The sequence below is a fragment of the Gorilla gorilla genome, chromosome 13 (genome assembly GCF_029281585.2).
Source record: "Gorilla gorilla gorilla isolate KB3781 chromosome 13, NHGRI_mGorGor1-v2.1_pri, whole genome shotgun sequence".
Taxonomy (NCBI): domain Eukaryota; kingdom Metazoa; phylum Chordata; class Mammalia; order Primates; family Hominidae; genus Gorilla; species Gorilla gorilla.
Genome location: NC_073237.2, coordinates 25,621,735 through 25,635,000, shown reverse-complemented (window position 1 = coordinate 25,635,000; position 13,266 = coordinate 25,621,735). Strand labels below are relative to the sequence as shown.

General features: G+C 32.5%; 1 protein-coding gene across 10 annotated transcripts in view; it reads left to right on the top strand.

Moving 5' to 3' along the window:
- The window catches only part of ZCCHC7 (zinc finger CCHC-type containing 7), a 238,623-nt gene that overhangs the window by 206,234 nt on the left and 19,123 nt on the right, over positions 1-13,266 (top strand). For all 10 annotated transcript variants that reach the window (XM_019034088.4, XM_019034084.4, XM_055351549.2 and 7 more), the window contains one exon: positions 1,254-1,289. In XM_019034088.4, the coding sequence (XP_018889633.4) occupies positions 1,254-1,289 (36 nt within the window). The remainder of the gene's footprint in view (positions 1-1,253; positions 1,290-13,266) is intronic.

Here is a 13,266-nt window from a genome sequence, read left to right as displayed (position 1 = left end):
GCATAGATATGTTTCAGCATAGTTGAAACATATCTACTTTTTTGTCTAATCACTTATGGTGGTATAATCAGTAGAGGTATTGGCATTCAAATGTTGTTTCTTAAATTATTATCATAGCCATGATATTTTCAGATTGTATGAATTACCTTTGTTAGTCTTATCAATACTTTGAAAAATAAATGAAAGAGGAATGACAAATCAAGTAAAGAGTTGTTTCAAACTAGGTATCAAAAATTACAAAGATTTCAGAAAGTCTTACTCTAATTTTAGGCATGCATCTATAAACAAAAGCTATAAATTTCCATTCACTTTTAAGAATCACCATTTCCTTTGCTTGGTGTTTTAATTTATTCCAACCATTTATATAGTTACAAACAACATACTTTTTGCTCCTGAGAAGATGGTAAACTGATCAACTATACATAAGCAGCTTGGTTAGAAAAAGTGTCCTTAACAAGGTCATAATTTAGGCATAAGAAGATTTATATATGTGTTCGTAAGAAAATATATTCTAATCACTGTTTTTGTTGTTCCTGCTATTGTTTATATTTGCTTGTTTGGTTGGTTCTTTTGTTGTTACCTATTCTAGTTTCAATTAGTATATCTTTTACAAGATTATCGACGTTTTGGGGATTTTTAAAGTTGTTTTTGCTACAGATGTGGATATGGAAAGATTAGACATTTTGGACTTTACAACTTGCAGTTGTAACAACGACTTGCAGTCGTTTTTGTTCTTGTTGTTTTTAATTCTCTTTCTTATAGAGTATTAAAAGTTAGCACCAAGTGATTCAGTAAAAGATGCCAACAGCTATCACAAATATGTAATAACAGTGAAGTCTTCTTAAAGCAGTTACTATTAAATTGTTTTCCATCTTACTACCAAAGTTCAAAATGCTGTTTTAAAAGGTGTACTTGGTGAGTTTTATTGATTTTGACCACTGCTGTTCATTTATCAGTTTAACTGAGTTATGGCTCTTTATCACATCTTAGTGCCCAAAACTTGTAACCTGAAAAGAAAAAGAGAGAGAAAACTTTGTTACTGGCTTTCTGACAATGGCGGGGAGTGTGTTAAACCAGTGTAAAATTCAATTAAACTGTCTAGCCAGGTTTTTGAAGCTGAAATGCAGACCCTTTCTGTTAAGCTTCTTATTTTCCTGTGACCGACACCGGTGGATGCTGGGTTATGCCAAAACCAACAGGCTGTAAAGTACCTTGTTTCATGCTCCCAGCTGATCAATATTTTTATTTTCCAGGCTTGCACAGAAATCTGGAGGCAGTATCACCTAACGGTGAGTAGAAACACCTTTTTTATTTTCCCCAAGACCTAGCCTATTTACCCTTCTCTGAACTGCTGACCATAAAATATAGACAAGCATCTTCTGCTGGAAGATAATAAACATCTGAAGAGTTTTTATACTGAGAAAGCAATAATACACTTTTTCTCTTTTCCACTGCCCCCTACCCTATCTTCCTGTTCTTAAAAGAATTTGATTTTTTTATTACTCACATCACTTAATGATTACATCATGGTATCTCTTAGTCTTCCAGACTATATTCATTAAACTAAAGGCAAAAAGTATACTGGGAGCCTTAAAGAGTAATAATCCAGTGTCTTTAAAATGTTGTGTTATCCACAGTCCACAAGCATTCAGTCCACAGTATCTTCAGTTGCTTTTACTAAAACAGTTACTGATATTTTTCAATGAACCTAGAAAAAGCTTAGTGTATATTTCATATAGAATAATTCAACTGTCATATCCTTAAGCCCTTCTTGACTTATTCAAAATGTATAAATATCTGCTTAATACCATTCAAGTTATTCAATTCCTAGTTTCCTTTTATTGTGATTTTAGGCTAAGTAGAAGCAGAAAATACAGTTTGCTAGAGAATCTAATTGACTGGTGCTCAATATTATGAAGTTAGTTTACTTTTAATGTTCAGCTTAAATCATTTCAATAATTCACCATAGCCCTACTACTCACTTACTGTATTAAATATGTTGTGCTAAGCAACAGACCATTATTCTTTTAATTATTACAGTTATATAACATAATATATATTAATTAAAAGTTGTTAAACATTGTTTCTTAAGGTTTAGCATAGTTAAAAGTTTTGTTTACACAAAGACAGGTTGTAAAAATACAAAGGGCAAAGTTCTTTCAAAACATGACTTCTTATCATTCTCCTTAGAGAAATAAAGAGTAAACCAACAAGTAGACTCAAACTACCTGTCTGTCTGTCACAGGCCCAAGAGGCCATAAATTATATAAGGTGGTTTGTTTTCACATTTTGTGATTACCATTTAATTTTTTTAAAGATTTTCAGTAGAAAGCTGTTAACTCCTCAACTATTCCTCAAATCTCAAATTAGGATTTGTTAAAAACTTAAGTGTTATACCCAAAAATATATACATACCCATGTATGTTACACATATATATTACAAATGTAATTCATCTGAATACATTGTTTGTGCTTATGTAGCAGTTTTTTTATCCTAACATAATATAGTGAAATCATTACAGCCTAAACTTAATTAGAATCTAATTATATGTTATACTTTTCAAGATGACAGAGCTACTCTTTGTAACTGTATAAAGTAATATCCTTATAGATTTGACATTGCATTTATTTTAGCTTTTCCCCTAATTTAAACAATTCCAATCTTGAAGTGTAGGAAGTATGATTTTAAAGCTGCTCTTTTGATTATTTACACCTGTGTTCGTTTATATACCTATAGTTAAAGGGTAAAAATTTGTTTCAATGTAACAGAAATATTTGAAGGTCTGCTTAATATTTTAGCTGTTCAGAAACATAAATTTTAAAAAGAATCATTAGGAAAAAATAATACAAAATAAATTTACTTTTTAAGGAATTACAATATATTCTATTTATAGGTATAACAAATTCAATTTGAAAACTTTGTTTGTTCCAATCTGGAATCCTGGTTAATTTTTTAAAATAATATTGAAGTTGCCATCACAGTTTATAAATTATCAAGTTGAAATTAATAATGAGTTTACTATGCAAGTATAAATATAAAACTAGCATGTTTATGAACTTGTGCATGTATCAGTGTCTCTAAAATAAAATAGTTAAGTAATTATTTAAATTATCAGTATATGGACAATATCCAAATGTATGCAATGAAGCAATATTCAGTCTTGAATAAAAACAAGATGCATGATGATTTTAGTCATCTTCAGCTCTTTTACTAGGCGATGGACTGCCATCTATTGACTCCTAGTAGCCCTCACACATGAATGTTGAGTCAATCAGCGCAGTGACCAAGTAATGAAGCCTCAGTTAGAATTGTTACTACTTATTCATTTAAACCAGTCTGCTTAAAACTCTGGAGCTTTCTACACTGAAGCATTGATTAATTACTTTTTCTAACCAAAATTGTCATATTTCTTACCCCAAATGATGGCAAAGGTGATTAGTATCCAGTTTGGAGATGTTTATATTTGGGAGCTTTACAGTTGCTTTTATCTGCCTCCCAACTGGAGGGTCATTTACAGAACGACTTAAATTTTAACAGTAAATTAATGTTTATCCAGGAATCGTTTTTTTTAAAAACCAAAAAAGTCTGTAGGTTAAACAGAATATTGTTTCTCAAACACATAAGAAAGGTGGTGTAGTTGATTGTTACAAGTGGACTTTTGAAATATTCCAAATAAAAAATTCCTTAAAACACTTTCAGAACTAAGAAGAAAGTTATAGAAGTGTTCACTATTTTCAACAATTTCAAGAAAAATAAAATGAAATATCTTCAACAACCTGTATATGAATATAATAGCTTTTTAATCAGCTAGACTCGACTACATTAATAAAAGCTAAAGACCATCATTCTAATGGGTTCATGCTAATAAAACTAAAAAGACTACATATACACAAACATCCATATTATAACAACCATCTGGTGACACCATCTTTCTATGTTTTAATGATTCTAAAATTATATAATTTAATGTCTTTATCAATTTGGAGACCATGAAAAAAAGAAAAAAATATTGTTTTTACTTAACAAGTACATAATTTCCTCAAATAGTTAATATTTTTACCTCCTTCAAAAATGTTTAGAATGCTTTTAAATGTTTAATAATATAGCTAAAATATAACTTCTTGTATTTTCATTTCTGCTACATTTTCAGATTTTTGTAGAGCCTGACTTTTAATGTTCTTTTTCATCTTTCAAATAACTCATTCTAGATAAAAATTTCCCCCTTTATTCGAGAAAGAATGTCCCTTCCCCCACCCCCTGTCATTTCTACTCTCATTTATATTAAAAATCCTAGGCCAATATGGCCACCAACAGAGTTTTACAACCAACAGAATTTTTAACTAGTAGAGGCTATGATTTGACATGAGTTGGACATTTGGTTAATCTTGTTTTTAATCTACTTACTTTAAAAAGTAACCAGGAGTTTGCTATTTGAGGGCTGTATGTGTTAAGAATCGAAAAGGACAATGCATCTTTTATGTTTAATTTTGCATTTGATTTCTTTGTGTGCATTGTTAAAATGTATTTCAACCCTACTGCCTTTTATTTTAACTGAAGGTTTAAGCAGGAAGCAAATGTAACTGTTTTAGAAGAATTAAGCCTTAATTGTTTTTTTATATATAATGTTTTGAATGCCTAGAATTCACACTTCAAAAAATAGACTATTTGTTATCCGGGAAATGGGGAAGAGTAGAGAAATGAGTGTGCTTGACTTCCTTTCTGGCCTAAGAAAGGCTTATGGCCACAGTTTGTCAGGGTATATCTTATAAACCATAAGTAACAATATTACATTTCATTTTGCCACTTAGTTTTCTGTCCTTACCTGGAAATACCCATTTAGAAATGTATTTTTTGTGTTTTCACAGTTTGGAGTTTTATACTGAGTGAGAATGTTATTCTCTAAAGCATTCTATGCCATACTACAGAGTGGGTACCCCTAAATGTCGACAGATTTGGATTTAACTCTAGAACTATGTTTTACAGTCCAGAAGGAAGGAATAAGAAGATGGTTTTGGTTCTGAGACTATAGCTATGCAAAAGCTTTTATCCTGAGATTGTGATGTAAGATAGCATAGATAATTTTCTAATTGCCTAATGCTATTACGGAGTGTTTTTCTTTTAAAATAACTTAAAATGTGAAATGAAGAGATTCAAAAAGTCAGCCAGAATCTTTTCTTTTCCTGGTTAATTGGATATATGTTGGGATTCCTAAATATCTTTCTGAGAGGTCCTTGGCTACATAAGCAGATCTGTAAAAACCACAATAACCCCATCCACACAGTGGATATCAAGTGATAGGTCTGTTTTTCTCTGTGTGCGCTTTGGTGTGTTTAAGACAATAGAACTGGTTACATACTGTCTTATAAAATGCTATCTAAAGACCATTTTTATTGGTACCATTTTTGAGGCCTAGCACATAGGTTTTCATAAGCTAATACATTATAAGTTCATTTTGGAAGCTTTTGTTTTGGTAGTTCAACTTACTTTGCCCACTTCCTCAAGAACCAGAAATACTCTTGTATAAATTATAGTTTTTTTCCTCTGTATCTGGTATTGCTGTTTTAATGTTTTGATTGATCAGGTGTTGCTATTGAGACATTACATCTCTGCCAAATTGTCAGAGGTTTAGTTTTCATTTAAAATGCCCTTAGTACTAAAATACTACTGAGGTGAACGTGATTGTGCTCTGATCATTCAGAAGGCACATGACTCTTTTGTAGTGCTTCAGGGCCATCTTTCCATTATAGTACTATAAAATAAATCAGACTGGTTTATCTTTTGAGTTACTTGCTGTTTGAATAACAAGATTTTTTTTTTGAATAAGCATTGATGACTTGTAATAGTCCATCTCTGATAACAGAGATGGAAAATACATTTGGAGAATGACTAAAATTTTTAAAGATTTTTCAAATGCAAAATTTATATGAATAGTTTTATGTTATTTAAATACTTGTCTTGTTCTTAAAGAATTTGCTGTTAAAATTATCATAATTTTTACTTCAGTCTTCTCATATTTTGAGTTTAGTAGGAATGATAGTTACTACATTTACAGAGTAAGTCAACTGATTTTTTTTTTAATCTTTATTTCACTGGCATGTGGAACCACATTTTGCCAGAACTTATCATTGGAAAATGCAATTTCAAAGCAAATGAAACCTGGAATTATCAATCTCAATAAATGAGATTCTTTTAAAAATAAATAAAATTTGCTAAATCATCAAAAAGCAATTTTCTAAAGCTACTGTAAAGGAAAGGGGGAAAAATGAATGTTGTGAATTATAAATGCATGTTATTTTTCCTCACATAACATTTCCTCAGATATTTAGAAATTGTATGTATGCATATTTATTTGTGAATGGAGATAGAATAAGATCATTTAGATTTGGGTGTAATTTTTATTTATTGGAGCACTTGTGAGAACCTTAGTATTTTCTTCTTTACAAAGAAATACTGAAGTGTTCACTCCTTCAATTCTGAAGTTACTTGATTTTCAGTATTTTAATGCAAATACTAATTTGGTTTAAATGGGAAATCAATATGGCATATTTTGCATAGTTTTTTCCTTGCATTAATATATTTAGATAATATCAAGTACTTTATGATGGTAATCCTAATGTAGATTTAAGTGTTTCAGATAATGAAGCAATGAGAAGTATGCAGCCTTCACACAGTTTAGGAAAGATTTATCATAAATGTTTTGGCATAGAAGCAGCTGTGCTTTTGCCATCTTCTAAATATCTTTAATGACCTACTCACTAGTCATCATGAATTTGGCTCATATTTTTAGATATTAGATGTTCAATAATCAAATAATTGAATCTGAAGTTCTACTATAAATAGTGACTTCCTTTCTTTATTTGACGGAAAAAGTCCCTGTGCTTTTTATTCCTGCCCCTAGTGGCTAGGGGCAAAGACCAGTGTATTTAGGACTTAAGTATGTTTCACATGGCCTTAAAGTTGTACTTCTGTTTTAAAAATGGAAAGAAGTACTCGTTGTGGTCATCTGTTTTCTTATCTGTTAACAAATGTTTATCCTGAGGATGACAAATGGAGCATCACGTTTGCACTTTTTTTTATTACCCTTTCCTCTCTTCCCCATGTGTGTTCAGCATTACTTAGAAAGGAATTATAGTTAGTCATCATAGGGACAATTTATTCTTGATTATTAAATACTGTGGTAATTAAATTTCATTTCTAAGTGCTTCTTGTTTTAACATATATAACACACTTTAAAAATCTTTTTTAAAACCCACAGTATTCATATAATCTCAAAGAAAACTACATTTCTTTCTTTAAAAAAATTAAAATATGGAACACTTCATGAATTTGCGTGTCATTCTTGCTCAGGGACAAAACTACGTTTCTTTTTACTTGCAACTCTGCACTTTTAAAGAGTGACCCTATTACAATAAAAATGAATATAAATATAAACAAATAGTCTTAGATTTTCCAAAATTAATACAGTTTACCATTGTACAGTGTCTAACTATATAATAAATTAACAGTTTTAAAATCTTGAGTGATGCCAATTCTTTGTCATGTTACGTACACATAAAGAGTGTAGAAGTATTATGTAGATAACTTTAGCATATTCAAGTGATTATTTCACATATGTGCTTTGAACAGGTATTTCATGCCATTTATTAATTATATTCCGAGTGATCAAACTTGTCATAGTCTTTTCTAGACATTTCAGTCCAACAGTAAATGTAGATAAAATATACTAGAGCATTGATATTTGTATTAGACATTCATTTTGGTAGTCATGCATGTGAGTGACATGGTAGATTACAGTAATTCCTAAAGGTCTGAAGTATTTAGGAATCAATTAATTACTCACAATCATGATCAACCATAACCTTTAAGGGTTTGGATCGATCATTTGAATAATCTGCAGGAAAAGACTCCTTGACTTGTTAACATGAACAGTCTCTCTGAACTAGTGTTATATTTTCTGTTACAAGCTGTGGTGATAAACTTAAGTTTTAGGTTTCAAAAGCACAGTCTTTTCAGTGACTGAAAGTTAATGAATTATTGTTAAAATCAGTCAGATTTTAGACTTAAAATTTATTAGTCATTTGATCCCTATATATCAGAAATTCAAGGGTGTTATGTGTGGGTTTTTTGGTACATTTATAAGTATTTTCTTCCAGCTATTTTGAGTTGGTGCAATGATCCTCCAAGACCAACAACTCTGGTGTTTAAGAAATACCGAAAACAAGTGAAGAAATATATTACCTCTTTAGAAAGCATTTAACAAAAAAAAGTTTAATATCTTTGGGATTAAATTAGAACTTCACCTTAATTGGTACACCAGTACATAGATAGCGCACATTTCAAAACAAGAATTATTTAAAGTGAGTGTTTAGAAATTTTTATTAGCTTTGTAAAAGGAATGCACATGTGTGTATCAACTGGTAATAAAGCTACTAGATAATTTTCATTCCATTTTTCAATAATCATGTAGAACTGAATCCATTGGGTAAATTATAAGATCATCTTTATAATTTTGTAATACATCCATTTTACATAAATATGTTTCTTTACATTGATTTGTGGATTACCCCACATTTTTGTTCAGTTAGGAAAACTAAGTTTTGGGTTGTGTCTTAACTTTGTTTATACAATATCAATTTTGTTTTCTTGGATCTCTCACATTTCCTTTGTTTACAGTTGTACATTTCCTCCCTGTTTTTACCAGGCCTTAGAAAACTGTGCTATACAGTTGGGCCAGAAGGGCAAGCAAATTTCTGAGGAAATTACTAGGTAGCATTTTTTTTATCATAATAGAGAAAAGAATGCCAGCTTTGGGATTGGACTGTGGTTCAGAGTCTGAGTCTTTCGTCATATACTAAATGTACAAACATAGTTAAAATATTTAACTTCTAAAGCCCTCAGTTTCTTCATCTGAAAAATGGGGATAATGCCTTGTAGGATTTTGTTAAGTATACGATGAGATGATAAATATAAAATACAATACCTGACAGACAGAGCATGTTAAACACTCTGCAGGCTGTACTACAGCAAACCCAAAGGCATCTCACACCTGTAGAGATGGCCTCTGGACTGACGTCCCAAACTCAGGTTATTATAATGTCTTCTGCCCAACATTAGGAGATTCCTAAGGACCTCTTTACTCTGTCTCCTAACAATGTTTCCTTCTTATATTTATTGAAGGGAATCTTTTGTTGACAAAATTATTTACCTCAGTTTTCATTTTCTAATTATTTTTACTTGTCTTATTCTTTTCCATTTAGGCTACTTCCTTTCCTAATGAAAATAACTATATAAAATGTGTATCATAAAAATGCAGTATCACTTTGAAAATACATATTAATAAATGTGTGAGTCTTAAGTGATAACTTCAGTACCATCTGAATATAGTTCTCTATCATAAGCAAATAAATTATATAAATATTTGCTCTCTATACAAATGATGAGAATAAAACGAAATTGAAAAATTCACCCAAACATAAACATACCCCAATTAGAATACTTTCTGCTAGGGGTAGAGGGCTTATGTTAATCAGATAAGAAATGAAACAAAATAGCATAGCAGTTTTTTGCACTTTAGGTAAAACTACTTTATGCCTTCACATGATTAACACCAAAAACCAGCCTGATTTCGTAGCAAAATGTAGTGGTATAAGAGCTGGGTCAGTTCTGCAGACTTCCAGCTGTATTCTCAGATAGGTCCAGCGAAAAAGGCAACTCAAACTTAAGCACTTTATCAGTACATGCAGTTTGTATTCTTTCAAAGAGCATTCCTATTTCATGTTTGTTCCTTGTTTTAAGACAAGCAAAGGCTCAGATGGAACATATTGTAAAAGCTAAAGAACATTACTTCCCCCTTCTAACAGGTCCTTGCAGCTGTGGAATTCCCTGCCGTTGTGATCGATGGTTAAGAGTATTACAGTGGAATAAGCAGAGTTGGGATGGCAGGTGGTGGGAGGGCCATGTGTTGTAAGTCATGTGGAGTTATGGTAAAAATGAAAATCTTGGGGTTTATTTGGATCCCCCATGTATTAGCTAATAAACGTAATAGAGCTATGGTTCTATTCTTCTATAATTTTTTTATTGGGGTTCATGTACAATCACATGCAAAATACAGTAGCAGATTTGAATATGTTAAGCATTTTGTATGGTTGGAAGATGTATATTAGTGTGATTTCTGTGTTTTATAGTCTAGCCCAATAAACATTCAGATAAAATGTCCATGGATTTACACATTTATGTGTTCTTTTCTGTCCCTTCCCCCTACATCCTGTCTCCATGCCTTCATCCCTCCATCCTGCATCAAAGCTTGTGGTCCTTCTCCATCCATGTACTAAATGGTTTCTTTGTAAACCAAGCCATTTGTCCATCATTGTTTGGGGTCCAAACAGTGGTAAGATACCCTGTCACCGATCCCGCATGCTATGAATGGCAGCTCCTCTCCGGACAATTGGCGGAGGGGCCGAGAAATACTCCTGAGAGGATTATTTAACCTTTCAATTTAGAGGGCACAAAGCCTGGCTGATTAATGAACTTTCTGATGGGTGCCGATAAGCGGATCTATTTCTTTATTTCCCCTAAAAGTGATTCCTTCTTCTGTCCATATTACTATAATCTTAAACATAAAATGTGGCAAATAGATTAAAAAGCAGCACTAAAGAGTTTATCTGGCTGGCAAACTGAAGGAGCTAAATTAAAATTGGTAATGACAGCAGTGGCTCAGCCTCATATATGGTTTTTAAATGCACTGTGTATTTTGAAGAGACTTATTCTCCAGCTCGCCTGGTAATGACTGCTTTTGGTGCACAGTCTGGGGCTGGCTTCTGTTATCCCCACCCCACCCCACCCACCCACCCGCCCCCCCAAAAAAAATGAGTTGTGTTATCTGGATGGCTGCAGACACATACGCATCCCCCTTTCTCACTGCATGGGCAGACAAGGTCGATAGCATTACAAGGTATTTGTGGCAGTGCTTGTTTCAGTTTTCAGAGCTGCCAGTTTCCAGGCGGATTTGAATTACAAAAGAAGAAGCTGGCATGAAAATTGAAAGGTTTTATCGGCTGGTCTGAAGCCTCATAGCACATTGCTTATTTATGCAGTCCATTTGCACCAGGAAATATAAAAAGGAAATACATTTTTAAAATAAGGCCATAAAGACTCAGATATGTTTAAGATGGCAAATAAAATATAGATACCTATAATATCTTTCCAGGAAACGATTTTCACTTAATGTTGCACATTACTTCAGAAGAGCATTTATGTTGCTGTCATAAATTTGTGGGTTTGTGTCACTATGTAGGTAGTCTCTGGGGATTAAGAAGGAAGCCTTTGCTAACTTACTTTAAAATTAAAATAGACGGAGGGATAGCTCTGCAGTTTGAGAGCTACATTGGAAATATTTAAATAGGGTGGTATATTAAACTTAAACTAACATTTTTGCATTCCATGTAAAATTAGCTATGGCCCAATGAATAAATGCTACTACCTTTAGAGAAAATTGGGATGCCTTTTAAGCCACGAAGATTTGGAGCATTCAGGAAGTGAATTACTCTGATCCTTACTGTGTTGCGTGTGTTCATTGTTCTCTGCTTACTGAGGTTTTCTTTCTGTTGTTGGAGTTGTTTTGATAGGGGGAGTGTCCCATTTACAAAAAGAAAGGTTATAAATTAATAAGCTTAATAGCTCATTTTTATAAAACTCGTGCTTCTTTTTAGTCTTCAGATATATTATATTTTAGATTTTGCATAGTGGTTAATGTTGTGAATATATAACCCTTTCACTATTGGAAGTTATACCAATCATTTATATCTATTTACATTACTTTAATGTAGTTTTCGATTTACTGAAAAAGATACAATGATGTAATCCCTTATACTCTTGACTACATAAAATGAAGACATAAGTATACAAACATAAAGTAGTGCAAGACCTTGAGTGACTGGTCATTCGCAGCTTTTCAACCCATTGGTTTATAAAATTTCAGTGTATCCAGAAGAGAAGTAGGGAGGAAGTTACAGAGATACAGGAAATATCAAATAACTAAAGCAACACACGTTATTCTGCAGTTCAAATGAACACTCTTTAAGAATCTTTTTTCCAATATGGCAAATTACTCTCAGGTAAACCATGAGAGATGCATTTTTTTACTATTTTTATTTTCACTATTTTTACCAGTATCTGGGTACCTTTCCCATGTTTTCACGACCTGGACTAATTACTTCATGTAGTTGTTTTTTGTTTTTTTTTTTAAACAGAGAAAATATCAAAAGCATACACGTCTGTTGCATGCTAATGATGTGCTGTACATTTTTTCATGAATTTTCATAAGGATTTTTTCTACGTAGCATGTGTGGCTTAATGATGTAATCACCCGATAGACTAGAAAATGCTCCAAAGGAGACGTTCCGGTCTGTTGTGTACATAATACATGTTTCAAAAATCTGCCTAATTAAGGAATTACCCAATGGATTGGGAGTCTGTTGGGTACATGACATGGTTTTTTAACACATAAAAGTATTATGTATATATGGTACACATGGTACTTTTAATGCCATTTTTAACATATGAGGAAAATTAGTAGCAATGTCCACTAGAATACGGGGGAATTCTGTTTTTTCACTAAGCAAAAATAAAAGCTTTAAAAACAGCACTCTTTAAAAATAATTCTAAAGCCATTAGCTTGGAGAAAATTCCTCCTAGTATTCCTGAAAGGGAAGTAATACTGTCAATATTTGCCAGAACAGTGTACAAATGGAAGACTTTGTCCAAAACCTCAGTTGAAGTAGGCCTAGAGTTCAGGTCCCAGGTGTGAGGATCCACCTCAGAAAAACACCTTAAAGGGAGGAAAGGGAACAGTTTTTGGCTTTTTTGTAACACAGCATCATCTTTGTCTCACAGCCTCTGCTTTGGTTCAGTTCACTATAAAACAGTTTGCCTAACTTTTAGGTTTCTTTATTTGATTCCTTTAGGCCCCAGATATTCCAGACCCACTCCTACCCCTTGGATATATACTAATTACAATTCTGTTGGTGTTCGTATTTTAAACAATCCCAAAGGAAAGGGAAAGTATCAATTCTTCTTTCCCTGACTACTCTTTATAAAATGAAATAAAAATTTAGAAAAGTATATCTGATCTCTAGAGCAGCCAGTAGAAAGCAATATCTTGGCTGGGTGCGGTGGCTTACGCCTGTAATCCCAACGCTTTGGGAGGCCAAGATGGGTGTATCACTTGAGGTCAGGAGTTCGAGACCAGCCTGGCCAACATGGTGAAA